Source organism: Symphalangus syndactylus, chromosome 3, assembly GCF_028878055.3.
Source record: "Symphalangus syndactylus isolate Jambi chromosome 3, NHGRI_mSymSyn1-v2.1_pri, whole genome shotgun sequence".
NCBI classification, from domain to species: Eukaryota; Metazoa; Chordata; class Mammalia; order Primates; family Hylobatidae; genus Symphalangus; species Symphalangus syndactylus.
Window position 1 is genome coordinate 16,597,568 of NC_072425.2, and position 24,112 is coordinate 16,621,679.

The window sequence follows — 24,112 nt, forward strand, 5'->3', positions numbered from 1 at the left end:
CCATCAAGAAGCCACTGTTGCCAGACGGTGGCTCATGCCTATAATCCCAGCATTTTGGGAGGCTGAAGCAGGAGGACTGCTTGAGGCCTGGAGTTCAAGAGCAGCCTAGGCAACATAGTAAGATCCTGTCTTAACAAAAAAATTACTAGGCCAGGCGGGGTGGCTCATGCCTGTAATCCCAGCACTTTGGGAGGCTGAGGTGGGAGGATCACTTGAGGTCAGGAGTTCAAGACTAGCCTGGCCAACATTATGAAACCCCATCTCTACTAAAAATATGAAAAATTAGCTGGGCATGGTGGGAGGCGCCTGTAATCCCAGCTACTTGGGAGGCTGAGGCAGGAGAATCACTTGAACCTGAGAGGTGGAGGTTGCAGTGAGCCAAGATGGCACCACTGCACTCCAGCCTGGGCAACAAGCGTGAAACTCTGTCTCAGAAAAACAAACAAACAAACAAACAAACAAAAAATTAGCTGGGTGGGTTGTGGTGGTAAGTGCTTGTAGTCCCAGCTACTTGGGAGGCTGAGGCGGGAGGATCGCTTGAGCCCAGTTTGAGCCTGCAGTGAGCTATGATTGTGCCACTGCACTCCACGCTGGGAGATACAGCAAAACCCTGTCTCTAAAAAAGAAAGAAAAAACAACGGGATAAGTACTATAAATACATCTATAAGGATGTTCACTGTAACATCGTTCGTGAAGGCAAAAAAAAAAAAAAAAACCTGAAACTTAAATGTCCGTCAAGAGGACATTGAACATATAAATCATGCCACATTTCTACAGTGGAATACAACTCAGTAGTTAAAGAGCATGAGACCGGCTGGGCACGGTGGCTCACACCTGTAATCCCAGCACTTTGAGAGGCCAAGGTGGGCAGATCACCTGAGGTCAGGAGTTCGAGACCAGCCTGGCTAACATGGTGAAACCCCATCTCTACTAAAAATACAAAAATTAGCCAGGCATGGTGGTGCTCACCTGTAGTCCCAGCTACTTGGGAGACTGAGGTGGAAGTACCGTTTGAACCCAGGAAGTGGAGGTTGCAGTGAGCCGAGATCATGCCACTGCACTCCTAGCCTAGGCAACAGAGTGAGACTGTCTCAAAAAAAAAAAAAAAAAGGCATGAGACCAATCTTTGTGTAGCAACATACAAGGATTACACAACACACTGCTCAGTAAAAAAGAATGCGCGGTGGCTCATGTTTGTAATCCTAGCACTTTGGGAGGCCGAGGCAGGCGGATCACCTCAGGTCAGGGGTTCGAGACCAGCCTGGCCAATGTGGCAAAACTCCATCTCTACTAAAAATACAAAAATTACCCAGGTGTAGTGGTGCATGCTTGTAATCCCAGCCACTCGGGAGGCTGAGGCAGAATACTTGAACCCAGGAGGCAGAGGTTGCAGTGAGCCAAGAGGGTGCCACTGCACTCCAGCCTGGGCGACAGAGCAAGATTCCACCTCAAAAAAAAAAAGGAATGGAGATGATTGATCCTTATTTGAAACTCAATGCTAAGGCGGATGTGCCTCCACCCACCAGCATAGGGAAGTCCTTCAGATATAGGTGAGGCTGGGCTCACCCCTGGTGCCTCTGATTTAGCCTGCTGGAGAAGCTCCTGCAGGCAACTGATTCTCTTGCACTCCCCTGGGAAGAACTGCTTTAGACAACCTGGCTAAGAATCCTCAAAATGCCCAAAAGCAGACAAATAGGAAAAAGGCATCTAAAAAGTCACAGACAACTCAAAAGAGACCGCCCCTGTCTCTCACGCACGGATTACTGTAAAGTGAGTAATCCAATATGCTTTCAGGCAAATTGGTTTTGAGGAACTAGGACAGCTCCCCCTGCCCAGGAGGCCCTGACCTCAGACCCCTTCCTCTGTCCTTCCTAAATATGAATCGCACTCTGCTTCTCTTTTCTGAGACTCTGTTTTGCCATCTGCAAAATGGGAATAACAACACTACCCACGTCTTAGGGTGGTTGAGAGGACTGAGTCAGATAGTAAGGGCAAGCACTTAGCCCGTGCTTGGCACATAGTAGGTGCTCAGTAAACAGCTGCCATCTCCTTAACATCATCTTCATCACTAGCATAGGTGCCACCAAGGAGGCTTGGGTTGGAGTCAAGTCTTCTAGTAGGGATGGGGGCCTGGAGGGGTCATGAGTGCAAGTACCCAGGGTTAGAAACTGGCAGGAAACACTAGGGCTGGGTCCCTGTGGGTAGCCGTGAGGCCGGCTCAGCGGATCCTTCTGCCCACGGGAGGCCGTGCCCACAAGGAATGGACGGCCAGGCCCAGCCTCACCCGGGCGGCCGTCATACCTTTTCGCTACACTTTCTGATGGTGGCTGTGAGCTCACTGACTACCATATCCACACACTTGATACTGGGCTCTTTGAGCTTCTGCACCTGCTTTTTCACTGTAGCTTCAAAAGCGAGGTCAGGTGTGAAGAGGCCCGTCCTGCACCCGGGGAGGAGGTGGGGACAGGAGGAGGAGCAGCCGTGGGTGGGGAGGAGAAGTGGGTGAAAGCCAAGCAGGGACAGGAATCCAGGGGTGGAGAGGATGGCACGGGCACAGGGGAAGAGAGAGACATCGACACAGATAAAGAGAGAGAGAGAACAGAAGACAATGTGAGCGTGGGACCGACCCTCCCTTGCCACCCGGGGTTGGCACCTCCCAGGTGCTGCCAAGCATCCCCTGGGTTCCATGGGTATGGCCAGAGGTACGAGGGACCGAGCCCCTGCTCCGTACAAGACCCCTATTGAGTTCAGATCCTCTTCCCAGGGATGCCCCCCTGCTCCTCGGCCTCACTGAGGCTGCCTGCTCTCTCCCAGTGCCGTCTTTGTCCACAGCCTTGGGTTCTCCTAAGGAGCTGACCCAGGCCAGGACAAGGCCAGGACCTCATCCACCCATCCTGTTCAATTCTACTTTTCCCAGTGTCCCGGAATTTGCTGCATCCTGACTCCAAACCTCAGTACCATTCCCTATCTCTAGGGTTGCCGCATCCAGCTGCCCAGGCCATGCACTGCACAACTCCAGGGGGGTCCATTCCCATAAACCATGGTGCAGAGGCTGCCTCCTGGGGTTGCAGTATAGCAGCCTGACCTCCACTCTCCAGCTTCCTGCTCTAGTCCTGCCCCTCCCTTTCTCTTCAAGGGGCATTCCTTGCCTCTCCTCCACAGGGGTTTGGTGGAACCAGAAGACAGAAAGAGAAGAGGAAAGACAGAAAGAGTAGAGGTGGTGATAGAGAGGGGCCGGGACAGCAGTGGGGAGAGGAAAGGAAGGGAGGCTGGAATCGAGGAGCACTGGACTTGGAGTCCAGAGCCGTGGCTTCAAGTAACAGCTCTGCCACCTCCTGACTACTGTGACTTGGGCAAGCCACTTCATCTCCTGGAGCTTCAGTGTTCGTGCTGTGAAATGGGCACCATCCTCCCTGTCCTGCCTCCCTGCGTGCTTCTGTGAGGCTTGGATGGTGGGGCAGATGGGGGAAGGGCTCTATCCCTGGAAAGCCAGATGTGGATGGAAGGGAGGGAGAGGCCCTGCGTGAGGGTCCTGTGTGAGGGTCCTGTGTGAGGGTCCTGAGTGAGGGTGAGATGAGTATGGGGAGGATGAAGGACAGCGGGGAGACAGGGCACCTGCTAGTCCTGGGTCCTCTGCACCCCCTCTGGCCACCCAGGCCCACCGAGCAGTGCCCGAGAAGGCCCTGCACTTCACCTGTCTCCAAGGCTAAGGTTTCCCCAGACCCCTCCCTGGAGCTCCCAAAGATGACCTCTCTGAGGACAGGGAGGGGGCTCAGGGTCCCCTCAAGCCCTATTCTCTGAGCTGGGGGAGCTCTTGGTGGGCTCTTGGGGTAAACAGCCAGCCATCATCCCTGTCTCACCCATGTCCAATCCCTGAGTCCCCAGGCCTGGGGGCCAGGGGTGGGTGAGGCCCCCTCAGAGGCACCTTGTCTCCTATTCAGTGGTGGCCTGCCTCCCCACCCCGCTGAGGTCTGTACATGCTACCGAGGAGGCAGGGGGGGACATGGGGAAGGAGCGCCTGGCAGCAGTGCAGGGCGGGGCAGAGGCGGTGGGGGCTGGCCCGGGCCTCCGGGTTACCTTCTTGGTGCACTGTCTAACGGTGCTGATTAGCTCCGAGATAACCATGTCCACACACTTGAGACACGGTTCTCGGATCTTCTTCACCTGCTTTTTCACAATGGTCTCAAAGGCCATGTCTGGGGTAAACAGCCCCGTTCTGAACGCCCGGAGCGGGAGAAGGGCACAGTGTCACAGGCCAGTGCTGGCCAGGAGGGCCAGGCCAAGGCGCCTCCCCTCCCCAAACCCATGAACTCTGCCCGAGGGGCCCTTCCGCTACCCCTCTCTGGGCCTCAGTGTCCCCAGCTGTAAAATGGGAGGGAGGGGTTCTAATGAAGGGTTTTTTGTTGTTTTTTTTTTTTTTTGAGACGGAGTCTTGCTCTGTCGCCCAGGCTGGAGTGCAGTGGCGCAATCTTGGCTCACTGCAAGCTCCGCCTCCTGGGTTCACACCATTCTCCTGCCTCAGCCTCCCGAGTAGCTGGGACTACAGGCGCACGCCACCACGCCCGGCTAATTTTTTTGCATTTTTAGTAGAGACGGGGTTTCACTGTGGTCTCGATCTCCTGACGTCGTGATCTGCCCGCCTCAGCCTCCCAAAGTGCTGGGATTACAGGCGTGAGCCACCGCGCCCGGCCCTAATGAGGCTCTTTGGGGCAAGACAAGGTGGTTGAGAGGATTGAGTATCTGATATGTAAGTCCTGCTTCCTCGTAAGGGTCTGTGCATATAGGAGGTTCTATGGCCAGAAATGGCTTGAAAATTGCCAAACTTGGTTCTCCATAAGAGCCTTTCCAAGAATAGAGTGTTTTGTTTTAAGACTAGGAAAGAGATCTTTTTTCTGTGAATTGGCCAGTGCAGTTATCAGGAAGTAAATACCATGCCAAATCTTGGAAATGAACCTGCATGAGAGCAGGGGACACTGGGTCTTGTTCACTGCCTAGCATAGGGTAGGTGCTTTAAATTTTCCTGCCGAATGGATTTGTTGGATGAACACAGCATAGATCTGGGTCCCTGAAGGGGATCTAAGCTTTTAAGGAACAGATTCCACCTCCCAATCCTGTTTCCTACTCCACAGGTTGCCTAGAAGGAGCGCGGTGGGGTGGAATGGGACTGACTCTGGGCTAATGTGAATACAGGAGGGTCTAGAGGGTTGCAAAGTCCCCGGCCGTCATAAAAGGACACAGCCTCATACTTAGATGCTCCACCCCAGGCCCTACCTAGTGGTTTGGGCATCTTTGTCCAGTTACCCGGGTGGTACTGGGGGAGCTATCTCACCCTGGGTATAGGCCCAGCCCCAGAGGGTGTTTCCCTGGCTACCTGCACCCTGGGCTGTGCCCAGTTGGCCCAGCAAGTTGCAGTACTTGGGGTGGCCCGGGTCCACCTCCCCAAGCTACAGCCTGTCATGCAGGGAGCCAGAAAGTTGGGGTCAAGAGGACTGGGGAACAGAGCTTTCAGTCCTTCCTGAGGGAGGCCCACTTCATCACTCCCTGCGCCTCTGTCCCAGACCCCCTACTTCTGGGGTTCAGCCCCCCTCCCAGGCCCCAATACGTGCCTAATGCCATGGATATTCTTGATAGCATAGCTGATCTCCCTTCGGAGTTCCTTCTCATCAAACTCCATCTGTGTAGAAAAGCAGAGAAAAGGCTGGTCAGGGCCTGTCCTACTACCTGGGAGGTCAAGACAGGGCCCACCCCACACCCAGGGCTGGGCATCAGGGCCTCTGGGGTGGGGGTCAGCAAAAGCACACGCAGAGAGAGTCCTGAGTGAGGGTGGGGGGAGTCCTGAGCCATCCTGTCCCCAGGGCTGCCTGACCTACCTTGACCAGCTCAAAAGGGAAGCGCTCGTGGAAGATTCGGTTAATGCGGGCTCCCCCCGACAGTTCATAGGTGTCGATCTGATCTCCTGAGCCCTCAATGCGCTTCTCAAAGTCTACGGCGAACTGCTGGACCATCCTGGGGGGAGAGTGGTGTGGCCTGAGGGGCCAGGAGCAGCCCAGCAAAAGGAACCCTGGGAGAGCCCCACGCTGAGAGGCTGGGGGCGGGGATTCAGTGTTAGGAGCAGGAGCTGGGGGAGCCTCACTGCAGCAGGGCCTTGGTCTTGCGAGCTGGGTCATCAGGGCGGAAGTTCTTGTATTCCTCCACCTCCTTCTCAATGGACAGCAGCTGGCTCTGCAGCTTGTTCCGCAGCCCCGGCAGCGTGTCCCGGATGTGATTCGTCAGTTGCTGGGGGTAAGGGCGAGGAAAGGGTTAAGGACAGATGGTCACAGGGCCAGGAAAGGACTTGGATGCCAGGGGACTGTGTGAATGTGGTGAGGTGGAGAGCTATGGAGAGCAGCCCTGCCACTGCTACCCGGGCCACTAGCAAGAAAACTGGTTCATAGAAGGAGCTTGCAGAGATGTATTAGTTGAATTAATGAGTGCATAATTTTCAATAAAGCCAGAAATCTGGATTTGTATTTGGAATTCCCTGATTTTTGGCCAATTTAATATTGTTATTTGTATTTCTTTTTTTTTTTGAGATGGAGTTTCACTCGTCACCCAGGCTGGAGTGCAACGGTGTGATCTCAGCTCACTGCAACCTGCGATCTCTGCCTCCCAGGTTCAAGCAATTCTCCTGCCTCAGCCTCCTGTGTAGCTGGGACTACAGGCATGCACCACCCCGCCCAGCTAATTTTTTGTATTTTTAGTAGAGACAAGTTTTCACCTTGTTGGCCAGGCTGGTGTTGAACTTTTGGCCTCAAGTGATCTACCCGCCTCAGCCTCCCAAAGTGGTGGGATTACAGGCATGAACCACATACCATCCCAATTTAATATTTTTAGACGTGCGTCTGAGGCAGGGGTGGCCAGAGGGCTGCCCCTTGGAGCCTCTGGGTTTAAAGCCTCCTTTAAGGTCATTCTCAAGTTCTAGCACTCATTCTCACTAGGTGCCCCCACACAGTGTCTCCCTGAACCTTTACAACAATCCTATGAAACAGGTCTGATTATCACTGTCTCCATTTTACAGATGCAGAAATAGAGGCTCAGAGGCCAGGCACAATTATGGCTCATGCCTGTAATCCCAGCACTTTGGGAGGCCAAGGCGGGCAGATCACCTGAGGTCAGGAATACAAGACCAGACTAGCTAACATGGTGAAACCACATCTCTACTAAAAATACAAAAATTAGCCAGGCGTGATGGTGTGTGCCTGTAATCCCAGCTACTTGGGAGGCTGAGGTAGGAGAATCACTTGAATCCAGGAAGCGGAGATTGAAGTGAGCCGAGATCTCACCATTGCACTCCAGCCTGGGCAACAAGAGCAAAACTCCATCTCAAAATAAATAAATAAATAAATAAATAAATAAATAAATAAATAAAACAAAGAAAAAAGAAATAGAGGCTCAGAGAGCCAGAGAGAGTGTCTCAGACGGGTAGTGACAAAACTGGGATTGGAACCCAGGTCTTGCCGACACAGACAGACAGACACACACACACACACGTTTCAGTTCTGGATGCCCCATTCCAGATGGAGAAAAGTCCTGGGGAAGCCCCTGGAATTCCCTGTCAAGGTCTTCAGCCAAGTATACTTGAATCCTGTCCCCAAACCCAAGCTCTTCACCATAACACCCTCCACATAGGTCTTGGCCTTCTCCGTGTTGGGGACTTCCGGGGCTTCCCTGGCACGTCCCAGACAGGGAAAGGTCAGTGAAGCTTTGCTGCTACCTGGCTGCGGGGCTGTGGGCAAGTTGCTTTGCTTTACTGAGGCTCAGTTTGTCTATCTGCACTACGGAAAGGCTAACCTCTGCTGGTCACTCTCAGAACACACTTAAATTATCCTGTTTTCATGCTCGTTTCCCCAGGCCCCATCATGGCTTGGTCACCTACCTGATTGAGGACCTTCTGCAGGTAGGGTGTGCCCATACGGTCAGCCAAGTGGCGATAAGATGGATGAGAGAGGAAGAACTTTCGTTCGGCAGCCAAGGCGGCGGTAATGTCCTTCTTGCCATCAATGTCCTTCTGGCTCCGGTTCACCACCCCAATGTAGCCTGTGAACAGTATCAAGGTCAGGGCAACCAGCCTCAAGGTGAGGAGAAGGGTGGGGAAGGGCTCGGGAGTGGTTGAGGGGCATGGCCTGCTTACCTCTGCGCAGGGGGAGCAGCTTGTTCTCCAGCACGTCACGGGCATCTGTGCCCTCGTCCATCAGGTCCAGCTTGGTGATGACCCCGATGGTGCGCTGGCCTGGGTGCACCAGCAGGAGGGCCGTCTACAGCTGCACCCGCTCTCACACACAATTCCATGCACTCCCACTCCCATCCCCCTGCCCTCCTCGGCCCCCTGCCCGCTCACTGCCTCCTCTCTTTCCCCCTTATTCATTTTCCACAGAGTAGCCAAGATGATTTTTATTTATTCTTCTTGTTTTTTTTATTTGTTAGAGATGGGATCTCGCTTTGTTGCCAGGCTGGTTTCCAACTCCTGGCTTCAAGCGATCCTCCCAAGTTGGCCTCCCAAAGTGCTGGGATTACAGGCATGAGCCACTGCACCTGGTCTTTTTTTTTTTTGAGACAGGGTCTCACTCTTGCCCATGCTGGACTGCAGTGGTGCGAGTAGGGCTCACTGCAGCCTCAACCTCCTGGGCTCAAGTGATTCTCTGGCCTCAGCCTCATGAGTAGCTGGGACCACAAGCGTGCACCACGGTGCCCGGCTAATTTTTAAATTTTTTGTAGAAATGGGGTCTCACTATGTTGCCCAGCCTTGTCTCGAACTCCCGGGATCAAGCAATCCTCCCGCCTTGGCCTCCCAAAATGCTGGGATTACAGGCATGAGCCACCATGCCTGACCCCCAAAGTGATTTTTAAAGGTACAAATCTGATCCCACTACTATTCTTAGACGGTTCAGAAGCTCCTGTTTACACTAAGAATAGACAGCTCGCAAGCCTGGGGTTTTGTGCATTGGCCACCGGGTGGGAACCTACCCTGGGGGTCCACCTCCTTGGCGACCTTGAGGGCGTCAGAATTGGCCAGGTCAGAGTTGGCGGGGGACACGGCCAGGATGAGGCAGTTCTCCTTGGTGACAAACTGCATAAGCATGTCTCGGATCTGGAACTCGATGTCGGGAGGTTGGTCTCCCACCGGGACCTTGGTCATTCCGGGCAGGTCCACCAGGGTCAGGTTCAGCACTGGACAGGGCGGCGAGAGGGCGGGCTCAAGGCGAGGGGCGTGGCCGTGGGCGAGGTTAAGGAATAGGGCGGGGCTAGAGAAGCTGCTTGGGAGCAGGGTGGCAGGTGGGTGGGACTAGGAAATCTCAGGGCGAAAGTGGCTCCCTGTTGGAGGCGTGGCCGGAAGTGGGCGGAATCACGGCTGGGTGGAGCTTGGAATAGGATGATGCAGAGGCAGGGTCGCTCTAGGGGCGGAGTCTGCAGGAGGAGCGAGGCACGCAGAGGCGCGTGGCCAAGAAAATGATTCTTAGAGGTTGGGGCGGGGCCCGGGTCCTCACCGTGCGGCGAGTAGACGCGGAGGTTGATAGGCACCGGAGAGATGCCCTTGTTGGTGCCGGTGACCCGGTCGGTCTCGGCCTCGATCTCAAGGCGCACCTCCTCGAAGTCGGTGAATTTCTTTCCCTTGCAGTGCAGGAACTCGGCATATTCTGCCCCAGAAGCGGGCAGGGAAAGGGCAGTAGTCATCAAGGTCTGGAACCCCATCTGGGGGTTTTCATCTCCCACCGGTAATAGAACCCCCTAGACCCACCCAAGCAGAACCACCACCCACGTCTCCATTATGTATTTTGATCCCCGCTATCCCTAAGGGGAACGAGGTCCACAGTCACACGGCAAGCAAGTTCCGTGGCCAGGCTGGCCCTCAGCTTGGGGACGGGGGAGAGTCTGGAGTGGGCAGGCCTGGCTGCTGGTGAAGGAGGGCACGCACCTGTGGTTGCATTGACCAGCTGCAAGACCAGGGGACGTCGGGTGACAATGCCAGATCCTCGAGGCAGGAAGTCCCTGCAATGAGTTGGAGGTCAAAGGAGGGTCAAGATATGAGGGGGCGCCCTCTGTCCCGAGGGTACCTGTCCTGCCCCTGGGAGAGCCAAAGCTCTCTCCCAAAGTGCTGGCTCCACCACTCCTTAGCCCAAGGGCTTCAGGTAACTAAGAGCATATGGCAGCCCAGAAAGGTGGAAAATACTTTTCCTCAAGTCGCCTGGGTCACAGAATTTATGCATCTGCGCTGCCAGGAGACTGGATCAACTCCTAGATACGTCCTGTGTTGGTTTTGAACCAATAGGAAGTCCCTGCCCCAACCCAGCCACAGAGAAACTGAGGCATGGGGTCTCCCACATGCCTATGTGTCCAATGCCCACAGAGTGGATCCCAGGAAACAGAGCTGTAACTTCTCCCCTCCCTTCCGCTGTGGGGCGGGGCGGCATCTCACTTCCCCTTCTTCAGGCTCCATATGGCTAGGGTTGAAGAAGAGTGGGGAAGGAGGCGGCAAGGAGCAGGATTCATGGGCCGGGTGCAGTGGCTCACGCCTGTAATCCCAGCACTTTGGGAGGCTGAGGCGGGCGGATCACCTGAGGTCAGGAGTTCCAGACCAGCCTGGCCAACATGGTGAAACCCTGTCTCTACTAAAAATACAAAAAAATTAGCCGGCGGGGTGTCAGGCGCCTGTAATCCCAGCTACTTGGGAGGCCGAGGAGGGAGAATTGTTTGAACCCAGGAGGCGGAGGTGACGGTGAGCCAAGATCGTGCCATTGCACTCCAGCTTAGGCGACAAGAGCAAAACTCCATCTCAAAAAACAAAAAAACAAAAAAACTCATGCTTCTTAGTGCCTACTGCATGCCAGGCACTTAGTGGGGCTCCATACTGTAGCCCCATGAGGCAGGTGCTGTTATTACCCCCATTTTGCAGATGAGGGAGCTGCAGCTTAGAGACATTCAGGTTGCACAGCCAGTATCTGGCAGAGCAGACCCTGGTCTCGGATATATTTCACTCTGCAGTGAGACTCCCCTGCCCTTCAGCCCCCTGTGAACCGAGCCGCCTTTGAAGGACTGGACTGAGGGGTCCCAAAGTCATCCCCTGTCCCCAGACCTGACAGTCTATAGCTCAGACATCTGCTCCTGCCAGTGTCAACCTCAGCTGTCCTTTCAGCTGACTCTTGTGGGTGCCGGTTCTCTGCCCAGTCAGCTCTTTTCATCTACCTCCCTCTGCACCGCCCTCCAGGCTGGTGCAAGCACAAGGGTGAAAGCCTCTCCAGGAATCAGGATGTCAGAATTGCCAGTCATGGGATCTCCAGGGCCCAGGAAAAGGGGGAGCAGGTTGAAGCCCGAGGGACCATTGAGACACAGCCAGTGCCTTATTCATGGAGAGGCCCAGGGAGGGAAAAAGATACACTCAGGCTCTACAGAGCCAGAGGTGGAACCCAGGTCTCTTGCCCCCAGCCCAGAGCCTGACCCAGACTCACAAGTCTTCTTGCACCCCAGGGTCAGGAGCTAAGGGTCTTAGGTACAACAGACTAGACCCAGAGCTCCTAGGTTCAAAGCCCCCTCTTGAAGCCTCTCCACTGCCTCACGTTTGGGGAAGCAGAGGCTGCTAGGGAGGAGTCAGGAGTTATACTGGAGAAGGAGAAGGATGATAAGCCCTGTGTATATTTATCATTTCTATGCACCAGGCAAATGCTTTACATTCTTGCCAGACAGTGAGCACGGCAGCCTCTTTCTGTCTGCCACTGTATCCTAGTGCCCAGGACAGGGCTTAGCACACAAGGGGCACTCAATAAATTCTGATTGAATCCCCAAGTCCTCGAATCTGTGCTGCGACATAGAGATTATCATTTTACAGAGGAAGCAGCTGAGGCTCAGAGAGGTGAAGTGACTCACCGAAGGTCACACAGCGGAGCGGGGATTCAAAGCCGAGTGTCTGTTGGACCCTCAGCCTGGAAACTTCCTCATGCAATGGTGCTGCCTCAAACCCAAGAAGCCAGACTTGGCTTTTTATGTAATTCAATTAAATTCAGTCTGTGCCGGGCCCTGTGCCGGGCTCTGGGGATGGGAGATGATGAGTCAGACAGTTCCCACCCTGAGGAACTCACAGTGTGGTGGGAGAGACAGACAAGTAAACAGATAATGCAATGCAGTGTGGTATGTGCTAGAACAGAGGTGTGCCAGGCGGCACAGAGGGAGGGCGTTTGCTGGGGGGTGGGAGGACTTCCGGTCTCAATCTCTCCCATCCTTTACTCAAAGACTCCTTTGGGGGCGTGACTTCCAGTTTTGGGAGTCCCCCAGGGCTGTGGAGATAGAACAGCTGTTCTCATAGAAGCTGGGTGGGTGTGGGGGCCGGGGTCCACCCTCTTCTCCACCAGCTCCTCACCAGCAACACCATGGCAATAGTAGTTGCCATGGAAACTGCAGGAGGGGCTGGAAAGGATGGGACTCCCCACAGAGAGTCCCCCATGCAGAGACATGGACTTTCCCTGGAGTTCTTCCCCGAGAGGCCTCTCCTTGAGCAGATGGGCCCACCCAGCCCTGGTGAGCCTGAGGGGTGGAGGTCTCCAAGGTGCCACATAGCGGGTGCTGGGAGCCCAGGGCCCAGCTGGCGAGAATGCTGGGTGGTCAGGGTCTGGGCCAGCTGCCCGCTGCCTCCCCAGGGCTACTTAAAGGACAAGTAGCTTCTGGGAAGCAGAGACTAGACGCAGGGCCATGTCTGGGGGTCAACCCCTCCCAGGGCCAGGATCTCCTGGTGCCCAGATGGGGAGATGGCCCATCTCTGTCATGGCCCAGGTTCTCAGTGAGGCCCTCATACAGCCTGCATCAGAATGCCTTCGGTAGTTTGTCCAGACACATGCTCCTCAGGCATGCTGGGCTAGAATCTCAAGAGGGCTTCACAGGGAGGCAGAACCTGGATTTTAAACAGATCCTCAGGTGGTTTCCACACTCCGTGTTAAGTTTAAGGACCATCTGCCACGTGCTGAGGAACCAGGGCCAGGCTGGCTCCTACATCGAATCCTACATTGGCCTTTCCTTGGCCTGGTGCCTGGTGCCTGGTGCCAGGACCCGAGAGGTCTGCTTCCCGGTCTCACGTCTGGACTGACAGTGGGGAGGACCAGCAGGTCCCCAGGTCCGGACAATGAGCTCCTCACTCACTTCTGGGTTCCTGCCTGGCACAGGCCCTGCACGTAGTAGGTGCGCAGGCAACACGGGAAGGAATGTGCATGACTCAGCAGCTCCCTAGCTCTTCCCTTTCACCTGGACACACTGTCCCACTTTAGCCCTCTGTTTAAGGGTCCCCTGGGTGGCCCTCCTTCCCCCCAGTGGGGATCCAGACCAGATCCAGCCTCCAGCTCCTGGTTAGGCTGAGGGAGGACAGAACCGGTGCCCAGAGAAAAGTGTCAGGCCCACCAGCCTCGGAGGCCGCGTGCTGTGCCCGGCGTGGGAGGGGAGGCTGCTGGCATGCCAGTTCTCCCCACTCATTTGGACCAGATGGTGGGTTCCCAGGGAGGCTGTGCCTGGCCATCTGCAGAGGCACCTTCAAATGTGAAACATGAGGGGACGAAATAAACACCTCTCAGGAACCCCAAATGCCACACTCCCTGTCTGAACTGGAATTGTCACCGTGAGAGGGGTCTGGAGAAACTGAACCCAAGGGCTGACGTGACCCCTACCCCTACCCCTACTCTAGGACCTGAGACTTGGGGCCAGAGCTCTGGGATCCTGGTTCCCAGGCCCTGCTGAATGCAAATGACGCCAGGAAGTAACACGCTTAACTGGCCGTGCACCCAGTGCCGGTCATTCTTCTATGCCTCCTCTTTCGTGGGCTCTGATGTCGGGTGGACCCCTCATTGAATGTCTGAGATGTCATGTAGGAGCTGTGTGGCTGTGCACAAATGACCATACCTCTCTGAGTGTGGTGAAACTCAGTTTCAGTGAAACGCCTCAGTTTCCACATCAGTAAAATGGGTTGCTGTGAGGCTTATACAAGCTGATGGCTGAACCAATCGTGGCTACTATGATTATAAATAACGATAGCTTGCTGGGCATGCTGAGACCACAGGCTGGACTCCCACAGCCTCATCACCAGAAGAGGCAGCGGGGAGAGAGTTGGATGGTGGGTTTCCTGGAGGATGGCAGCGAGCGTGGGGGTGAGGGCAGGATATTTCCAGCCAGATCTTGACCCTGGAGGTGGAAGGCAAGAGGGGTGGGCAGGGGCGTGCTCTGAAGCAGGGAGCTGGGGTGCCGTCAAGGGAGTGGGTGGGCCAAGAAATACAGTTGGGAGGAGGTGAGGCTGCCCCCAGGCAACAAGTCCCTCTCTGTTCCCGCTGCCCCAGGGGACCCTAGGCAGCCCTGTCACAGCTCATGAATTTCAAGCTGAGGTTTGAACACTGCAGGGCAGTTCTGGCCTTGGCTTTCCTTGATGTTCTGATGGCCCCGGGAGCAAGGACTAGGCTGGACCTGTTCGTCACAATATCCCAGCACCCAGCACTGGGTCTGGCATGTAGCAGACTCTCAGGACACCCGCACTGACCAAAAAAGTGAATGAAAGATGAGCTCTACCATCGGCTTCGTTGTGTAGGGGTAGAAACTGAGACACAAAAGGGAAGAGTCTTGCCCAAGATCATGGTGCAAGTTGGTAACAAGGTAGGACTGGCACCCAGGGCTCCTGATTCCGGGTAGGTGCTCTCTCCACAGCAATCTTTCTCCCTATTAAGCAGAGCCTATTACCTTCTCTTATTTCTTATCCTCTCATCCTTCCTACTTTCTTTCCCACCCTCCCTCTCTCCCTCCGTTCCATCAATCCAAGCATTGATGACTTTATATTTTCAAAATGGAAATAGATCTCTTTTGCCTCTAATTTTTAAAATCATATGTTCTCCATTTTAGAAGATTCAGAAAATGACGAGGCGCGGTGGCTCACTCCTGTAATCCCAACACTTTGGGAGGCTGAGGTGGGCGGATCGCCTGAGATCAGGAGTTTGAGACCAGCTTGGCCAACATGGTGAAACCCCATCTCTACTAAAGATAAAAAAATTAGCAGGGTGTGGCGTGTGCCTGTAGTCCCAGCTACTCGGGAGACTGAGGCAGGAGAATCGCTTGAACCCGGCAGGCGGAGGTTGCAGTGAGCCGAGATCCTGCCACTGTACTCCAGCCTGGATGACAGAGTGAGACTCTGTCTCAAAAAAAAAACCAAAAAAACAAACAAAAAAAAGATTCAGAAAATACGTGAAATATTCAAAAAATAAAAACCAATCGTCATCTCAACACCTGATGAGAGCCACTGTAAACATTTTATCATTAATCATCATCATCATGGCTAAACACAGATGAATTGCTGACTGTCAGCCAGGGACTCTGCCAGGGACTTGAAAATCTACATCAGCACAAGATTTCTTTTTAGGGTGACGGAAATATCCTAAAATTAGATAGTGATGATGGTTGCACAACTCTGTAAATATACTAAAAATCATTGAATTGTGCCTTTAAAATGGGTGAATTGTATGGCATGTAAATTATACCTCAATAAAGCTGTTTAAGAAAATCTACAGCCTTTGGATCGATTCTTGCATGGCTGTGTGAAATCAGAGTGATCAGTTTCTCCATGTTACAGGGAAGAAACAGACTCAGAAAGGTGAAATCACATGCCTCTCAGGCACCCACATGCACACTGGGTTATCAGCCCTTTGATAGCTTCTCTATTCACCTAACATGTCATAGACATTTCCAAAGTTATTCACTATGCAGCTACATCTGGATCCTCTTTCTCTTTCCTACCTTCCTTCCTTCTTTCCTTCTTTCCTTCCTTCCTTCCTTGATTCCTTCCTTCCTTCCAGCCGGGTCTTGCTCTGTCGCCCAGGCTGGAGTGCAGTGGTACGATCATAGCTCACTGCAGCCTCAAATTCCTGAGCTCAAGCGGTCCTCCCACCTCAATCTCCCAAGTAGCTGGGACTACATGTGTGCACCACCATGCCCGGCTATGGATCCTTATTTCTTATCACCAGCATCTTGATGAGAAGGAACCCCAGCTCGGCCACGAAATTATTTCCCTGTTCTGAACCTCAGTTTGCCCATCAGTGAAATAGGACACAGGCCAGCAGCTGCCTCCTAGGGCTGCTGAGGGAATGCCCTGAGATCCTGGCTGTGGAAGGACCTAACGGGGGTGCCCATTGGCAGGTCCCAGTTCCTGAGCACATGCCATGTGCTGGGTGCTTTATGTGCTACAGCACTGCATTCCTTCAAAATGGGGACCCATGTTGGGGGTGAGGGTGCATTCACCCGCTGAGATTTTTCTCCCCACCCTGGCTAGTGGCCTCCTTTCCCTGACCTAAGAAGAGAGGCACATGAGACAGAGTGATTAAAGAATAACATGGTCATGACTAGATGCGTTGTTAATATTAACCATGGCTGGAGCCACCCTCTGCCAGGAGCTCTGAGCCCAAGGCAACGGGCTTCTTTCTTCCTCTACAGCTTCCCATCTGGGAGAAAACAAAGCCCTACCCCACACAGGGAGGGCCAGGTCATGGCGGGAGAGGGTGATCAGAGAAGGCATCCCAGAGGAGGTGTTGGCTGATGTGACACTGGGAGAAAAGACCCAGTGAAAGAGGAAGACAAGGGCAGGGTGAAGAGCTTTCCAGGGGCCAGGCACGGTGGTTGGAACCTGTAATCCCAATACTTTGGGAGGCTGAGGTGGGAGGATCGATTGAGGCCAGGAGTTCAAGCTCCAGCTTGAGGCCAGGAGTTTGAGACCTGGCTTGGGGCCAGAAGTTTGAGACCAGCCTGGGTAACATAACAAGACCCTGTCTGTACAGAAAAAAAAGAGGCTTCCAGGCGAGAGAACAGCATATGCAATAGCACCCCAGGAGAGTGAGAGAGAGGGCACGGCCCTATTTTTCCCACGAACTGTAATATATTCAAGTAGACCAGGAGGGAGAGGCTGAAAGGAAGCAGGACTGGGTAATCAGTCCTCAGAGGCCCAACTCAGGTGTGGGGTTCTGTTTTGAGGGCAGGGAATCCAAAGAGGGCTTCAAGCTAGGAAGATAGATTGGGAGGCTGGAGAGAGTTTCATGCTGTTGGGCGGGGAATGAGTTAGGGGGGCAAGGGAGGAAGCTACTCTGCTGCTAAGACGAAGGGGCTGGAGTTGGAGGTAGACAGGAGTGAACTGGGCAGAATCCATAGGGCATGGGGACCAAGTTAGATGGGGAGGATGGGGGAGCCGCCAGGCAGCTGATCTTGGGGCCTCTGGCCAGGGCACTGGGAAGATGCCATTTAGGAGAATATTTTGAACACTTTCCAAGCTCAATATTACTTTTTTTTTCTGTTGCTTATAGTAATTCTAAGTTGCCAGGCCTGACTTCTCCAAACGATTCTTGTTTCTTAGCCAGATTTCATTCCAGGGAATGGGTAAGTGTGCCAGAGAGTCGCCCAGAAAGAAGAAAGGAGGAGACGCTGAGGTGTGTAGGTGTGTGCACATGTGGGTGGGACTGGGGTGGGGAATAGGGTAGACAGAAACATGGAAAAGTGTGGACTGGAGGCAGGAGACCCATGCCTGTTCCTGGCCTGCCTCTGATTCAATTGCTGTGTGACATTAGGCAGGTTCCCTACGCTCTCTGTGTCATTTTTGCCATCTAAAAACCTGGTGGCTCACACCTGTAATCCCAGCACTTTGCAAGGCCAAGGCGGGCAGATCACCTGAGGTCAGGAATTTGAGAACAGCCTGGCCAATATGGTGAAACCCCATCTCTACTAAAATACAAAAATTAGCCAGGCATGATGGCGGGTGCCTGTTAGCTACTTGGGAGGCTGAGGCAGGAGAATCGCTTGAACCTGGGAGGCGGAGGTTGCAGTGAGCTGAGATTGTGCCACTGCACTCCAACCTGGGTGACCGAGCAAGACCCTGTTTCTAATAATAATAATAATAATAATAATAATAATAATGCCAAATAAATACAAATAAAATAAAAACCTGGTTGGAAGGCCAAAGTGGGAGGATCACTTGAGTTCAGGAGTTTGAGGCCACCCTGGGCAACACAGTGAGACCCCATCTCTACAAAAAATAAAATAAAAAACTTAGCTGGGTGTGGTGACGCATGCCCGTCATCCCAGCTTCTCGGAAGGCTGAGGTGGGAGGATGGCTTGAGCCCGGGAGGTCAAGGCTGCAGTGAGCCAAGATCGCCCCACTGCACTCCAGCCTGGGTGACAGAGTGAGATCCTGTCTCAAACAAAACAAAACAAAATAGATAAAACAAAACAAAACAAAAACTTGGAATGATAGAAGACATCAGTACTGCCCTTAGGCCTGGGGAATGGAGCCCTTAGTCCCAGACTTACACTTAGGGGTCCCTCTCTGGACCTCCTCTGGCCTCACCCACCCCATGGGACAAAGAGTTCCCCAGGGGCCAGGGGAGGTGCCCAGCTGAAGCCTGTGCTCCCCTCGTAGGCTACGCTCAGGTGCCCCAGAATTCCCTCTCAAGCAGTTCCAAGCCCACCGCCCAGGCTCAAGTGGGGACCAGCCCAGGCCCAAGGTGGATCCTTTTTGGAGCTGGGATATGAGGGCTGGGGTGTTCACAAGTGAACCCCGGAGGGATAAAGAGGGAAATGATGGGGCAGCCCGGAGAGAGGGGACACCTGTCCCCACGCCTCCACATCCACCACGGAACTCCAAGGAGTCTGAAATTCTGAATTCAAACCCAGCTGGCCAGGTTGTGATGAAGGTGCGTTTGTTATGGTGGGAGGGCAGAATGCATTGCATTTAGCAATTCCTCAGCTTGATTTATAACTGGAATACATAGACATATGGCATGTGGGCGTCCATTTCTCCACGCCTGACAGCACTGTGTCCATGACCCGCTTCCTCCACTCCTGCCCTGCCCACCCTCTCCACTCTCCCACCTGCACCCCCTTCCCTGGGTCCGACCCTCTGACCCAGCCAGGGCCTGGGAAACTCGATTCTCCTGGCACCGAGATCAGATACTGTCTGCCAGGGTCACCTTTCACTCCCAGCTCCTCTGGGCCACGGTGGGGTGTGGGTTTGGAGAGGATGTTCTCTGGCTATGGATAGGTGCATTTCCATATTTCCAGCCCCAGGGGTGTGCTCCACATGTGGCCCACAGGCAGTGTGTGCTTAGCATGTGGCAGGTGCGTGCTCTGAGCATGCAGAGGCCAGAGCAGAGTGTGGCAGCTCTCCAGGTGGGTGGGGGACTGTCAAAGGGCCCCTAACAGGCCCCTCAAGAGCCGCCTCCCCAACCCTCCTAGTCTCACCTCTGGCCTCTGCTCCTCACTCAGCCACACTGCCCTTCATCCTTCATCCGGGTTCTCAAACCCATTGGGCTCTTTTCCCCCAACCCTTTGCTCAGGACAGTCCCTGCACCTGCAGAAGTCCACACCTTGGCTTGACCACGTCCTAGTCTTGCTCAGGTCCAATCTTAAATGCTACCTCCTCAGGAGGCCTTCTAATGGCCCAGAAAGCCCCCCTCTCCTCAATGTCAGGCTCCTTGCAACACAGGAGCAGCCTCCTTCAAAATACACAACAAACATGCTCTTTGTGGATTTCATGTCTGTCTGCCCCGATCAGCTGCAAGCCTCCCCAAGCAGGATGGGTCTGGCTGATTCACAGCTGTATCCTCAGGGCCTGGCACACAGCAAGTGCCAAGGAAATATTAGTTCCCTCTGCTCCCTCCAGGTCATCAACACTCTGCCTAGGATGTCTCATTTATCCCCTAATAGTCTTTGGCCTCCATCTCCAAATCTGAAAAATGGGACCACTATGATGCATCCCGGTGTGTTCAGAGGAAGAGACAGAGCTTAATAGTGGGGAGTGGGCTGTCTCCCCTGGGAAAGGCTAGGTTTGACAAAGAGAGGGACTCTCAGAGGCCGGAGACCAGCACCACGTCCATGCTGGGATAGAATGCAGAGGAGAGAGCTGAATGCTATGGCTCACGCCTGTAATCCCAGCACTTTGGGAGGCTGAGGTGAGTGGATCACTGGAGGTCAGGAGTTGAGACCAGCCTGGACAACATGATGAAACTCCATCTCTATTAAAAATACAAAAATTAGCCCGGCGTGGTGGTGCACGCCTGTAATCCCGGCTACTCGGGAGGCTAGGGCAGGAGAATCACTTGAACTTGGGAGGTGGAGGTTGCAGTGAGCTGAGATCGCACCATTGCATTCCAAGTCTGGGTGACAGAGTGAGACTCTGTCTCAAAAAAAAAAAAAAGAAAAAGAAAAGAAAAGAAAAAAAAGAATGTGGAGGAAGGGACAAGGGCATTGGGAGAGACAGAAAGCCTGGGGGTGGGGGGTAGGCAGAGTCATGGGGAAACCTAAAACCCTTCCTCCCAGGCTGCTCCTTGGGCTCTGGGCAGAGGGTCGCTTATCAGGACCCCTACCCTACCCTGGATGGAGAAGATACCCAACCCGTGCTCCCGTCCTGGTGCACCTCCCAGCCCACGCCACCCCAGAGGGCTTGCCTGTCTGCGCCCAGGCAGGGATAGAAGCAGCGCAGCCTCCATGCCAGGCCCTGCCCCGAGTGCTTCCTGGGGATTGTTTCAACACTCAACATAATCTCACAAGGGATGTGCTATTATTATCCCCATTTTACAGATGAGAGAATAGCAGCTGGGCAGGGTTTGAGGAACATGCCCAGGGTTTCTCTGCTCGTAAGTGGCAGAGTTGAGCTTCATACTCGGCAGGTCTGACTCCACATCATGCGCTCGGCCCCTCTGCCACATTCCCACCGGACTTGGCCTGCCCTAGGACAACCCACTCTTGGCCCTAAAGGAGCACTGGGGTGAGGGGGTGTAGCAGGGCGGGGGTGATAAAGAGGAGCTGGAGGGACAGCGAGGAGGCCCCTTTGGCCTAGGGCACCAGGCATCTGTTCATGAAAGGCTGGCGTGGGCTGGGTCCACAAACACTCCCCCATCTACACTTACCCCCAGGATGAGCTCATCTACTCTCAGGTTTAAATCCCATCTCTACACCAACGACTTCCAAATTTTTATTTCCAGCCCGCCTTCCCCCTGAGCTCTCGACTTGCATCACCAAACTGCCAGCTGACATCTTCCACTTAAAAGTCTAACAGGCATCTCAGGCTCAATATGTTCAGAACCAAACCCTGGTCTTCCCCCGTCCCCTCAGTCTGCTCCTCCTTACTCTTCTTGACTCTGTTAATGGCACCAACACCCACCCAGGAGCTTAGGTCAAAGTCCCAGAAGTCATCATTGATTCCTCCTTCCTCACCCTCCACATTCATCCTCCAGCAGGACTTCCTCTAAAATATATCCTGAAACCCACCCACCATTCTCCTTCTCGTTGCAGCTGAAGCCCTCATCCAGGCCCCCCACTACCCCCTGCCGACTGCAGCAGCCTCCCCACCAGTCTCCTGTCTTTTCCCTCACCCCCTCCCCAAGTCACACCCTTGCTAGAATTAGCTCGTCACTCCACTACTAAAAAGCTTCCCACAAGAGGGAAAATAAACCCAAACTCCTCACTCCTCCTAGGCTAAGGGCTTTGTAGATCTAGCCCCTGCCTATCTCTCAGGTCCTGTCTCCCCCTTGCTAGCCGAACACCAGCTACAGGGTCTCCTTTCTGTTCTTCAAAGGCACCAAATTCTTTGCTACCCCGGGGCCTTTGCACCTTTCCCTTGGCCTGGAACTCTCCCGCCCCTGGCAAGTTACACAGCTTCTCATCCCTTGGTTCTCATCTCAGATGCCACCTCCTCCTGGAGACCTCTGACCTCCCTGGGGAGAGCAGCCCCGCTCCCCTCCCTGACGTCCACCACATTTTCCAGTTGTCTTCTGAGTTTCTCCCTCTGCCATGCAGAGCCTTGGTCTTTTCCACCATAGAATTCCCAGTGCTGAGACATCGTGCACCCTCCACAAATGTTTGCTAAATGACTGAATGAATTGGCCTGTTTTCCCTTCTGTAAAAGGGAAGGGGGTGAAGAAATAGTATAGACCCAGACAAGTTCTAGCAGCATCCCAGGCAGCTGCAAGGCTGCCTCCATTGCAGAGTTGACAGCAGGATCCTCCTGAGTGCCCAGAAGCCCGGGTGGGCCTGGGGAAGCCCTGATGCATTTTCCTCTAAAGCATTTTCCATGGGGGATTGGCTCCTGGGCAGCCCCAGGAGACAGAATGGCTGTTATGCTCACCCGTCTGGGGACTGAGCCCTGCTGGAGAGGTCAGGAGTCCTTAAGGGAGCTGGCAGGCTGAGACGGTGGAACCCACTGAGCCTCAGTTTCCCTGGCCTTCTCACTAGCTTTCAGGGGATCATGGATGCTTTCCTGCCTACTCCTTCACATCAACCTACGCCCCCTCCCCTGCCCTGGGCCTGCATCTAGACACCCTGCACATCCTCCTGTGGGGACCACGGCCAAGGGCATTGGGGTGGAGAGGGCAGCCAGAGGGCCCAGGCCTCCTGAGGCACAGTCCACACCTTGCTCCGCCACTCAACAAGCAAGTACTAGATGAAATCTGCTGTGGTCAGGGATGGCCCCTGCGTCATGGGCTCCAGGAGGGCAGGGGCTGGGGATGCGGGTCCCCAAGCCTAATTGGCTATCAGCGCCCCCTCCTGCATGTTTACAAAAGCGCCTTTCCACCCATGAACTCAGTGGAGCCCACAGTCACCTTCTCAGGAAGGCAGGGCAGCGGCTGTCAGCGTTTCCATTCCGCAGATGGGGAAAGGGAGGCCCACCCACCCGCACGTCCCTGTGCCTGCTGCAGGACCCGGCTCTCAGAGGATGTGCAGCGTCGAGATTAGGAATTGGGCTTTGGAGTCTAACAGCTGCTGCCCTTCCTGAATGTGTGACCTTGGGCAAGGCATCTAACCTCCAGGGTCTCAGTTTCCTCATCTGTAGGATGGGCATCATGGTACCTGCCTCTTGGGGAGCTCCTGGGAGCCTATGAAGGACTCAGCATAGGAGGGTGCATGGGATGGGCTCAGTAGATGGGGGCTGAAATCACCAGTTGGTCCCCTCCCTACCCCAAGCCTGGAGCACGCAACCTGGCATGGGGCAGGAGTTCAGCCAACATTCAAAAGACGAGAGGTAGGAATATGGTTTCTCCACTCTAAACTGCTGGGTATCCCTGACTGCTGGCCCTTGGGGAAGGGGCCCGTGGTGTGTCTGTTGCCTGTGTCTCTGCAGCTCTGGGGGTCATGTGATCAGAAGGGGGGTTCTGCAGGAGCCATTGGAGAGACAGATGCCTCCCCCTCTGCTGACCAGATGGGCACGGCCGCCCCCACGGTGGCCTTCCAACATCCCACACACACATGGCTCCAGTCAGGCCCTCTCCCTCTCACCTCTAGGGCTGGCATGGGTTTCCCAGGACATTTGAGGGGCAGGAACAACCACCTAGTCCCACTGCCCATGTTAGAGATGGGGACACTGAGGCTCAGAGGGGGCAAGTGACTTGCCTGAGGTTTTGCAGCAGAACCTGGCTTGGACAGAACTGCTGTCCCTCTGCGGACAAGGGCCCCTGCCTCCCTCTCCCATGTGCCAGTCACTTTTTTGGCCCTGAAGGTCATTGGAAGAAAGCAAGAGTTTCTGAAGAAGATGGGGGGGAGATGAAAGACGGGGTCAGTGTAAACTCTCTCACTTCATCCCCCAGTCTGCCCAGCCCCCAATCCCACCTCCAGTACCTGGAGATCCCCTATCTTTCCTCTCTCTCCTCAGCACCAGAAAAACTATTTCTGCCCCACTTTGGGGGTTTGGGGGGAGCCTGCGGGTCACGACCCTGCCTGCCCCGCTAAACCCAGGACCCTTTGTCTTTGTGGTTGTTCCTCTCTCCGCCACCTAGGCCTCTCAGCGCCTTGTGGGATCAGAGGCGGGAGGGGGATTAGGTTCTGCAAATGGCTCCCCCCTCCCGCCATCCCTGTCTTAGTCATCTCTGCCCGCTGCCGCCTCTCCCTCCATCACGATTCCTCTGGCCAGGCCAAGGGGAGGGCGACACTGACAGGCGCCCCCCACCCAGGGACCGTGGCGAAGCACTGGGCCGGCTGCTCAGAAAAGGATAAGAAGTGGTTTCTCCTCCCCTCTTCCCTTCCTCATCCTGCAGCCCGCGCCTCCCCCCTCCGCCGCGCTGCGCACGGATGGCGGCGGGAGCCGCAGAGGTGT

At 54.5% G+C, this 24,112-nt stretch overlaps 2 protein-coding genes across 22 annotated transcripts in view; one reads left to right on the forward strand and one right to left on the reverse strand.

Annotated features, from left to right (window-relative positions):
• Positions 1 to 24,112, reverse strand: part of DNM1 (dynamin 1) — a 51,640-nt gene that overhangs the window by 26,704 nt on the left and 824 nt on the right. For 11 of the 20 annotated variants that reach the window (XR_008656478.1, XR_010119924.1, XR_008656479.2 and 8 more), the window contains exons 2-10: positions 9,953 to 10,026; positions 9,525 to 9,674; positions 9,004 to 9,207; positions 8,171 to 8,269; positions 7,916 to 8,076; positions 6,134 to 6,276; positions 5,871 to 6,006; positions 5,607 to 5,674; positions 2,302 to 2,440 (exon numbers count right to left, since the gene is read on the reverse strand). Coding sequence is in view for 17 of the 20 variants with exons in the window: in XM_055270908.2 (XP_055126883.1) it covers positions 2,302 to 2,440; positions 5,607 to 5,674; positions 5,871 to 6,006; positions 6,134 to 6,276; positions 7,916 to 8,076; positions 8,171 to 8,269; positions 9,004 to 9,207; positions 9,525 to 9,674; positions 9,953 to 10,026 (1,174 nt within the window). In the remaining 3 variants the exon portion in view is untranslated. Of the gene's footprint in view, positions 1 to 2,301; positions 2,441 to 4,077; positions 4,217 to 5,606; positions 5,675 to 5,870; positions 6,007 to 6,133; positions 6,277 to 7,915; positions 8,077 to 8,170; positions 8,270 to 9,003; positions 9,208 to 9,524; positions 9,675 to 9,952; positions 10,027 to 24,112 lie in introns of all 20 variants that reach the window. The other 9 variants (XM_055270909.2, XM_055270903.2, XM_055270901.2 and 6 more) reach the window with 1 other exon arrangement.
• CIZ1 (CDKN1A interacting zinc finger protein 1) overlaps positions 23,933 to 24,112 on the forward strand; it is a 38,500-nt gene continuing 38,320 nt past the window's right edge. Inside the window, exon 1 of one of the 2 annotated variants that reach the window (XM_055270862.2) lies at positions 23,933 to 24,108. The gene's annotated coding sequence lies outside the window, so the exon portion shown is untranslated. The remainder of the gene's footprint in view (positions 24,109 to 24,112) is intronic. The other variant, XM_055270866.2, reaches the window with a different exon arrangement.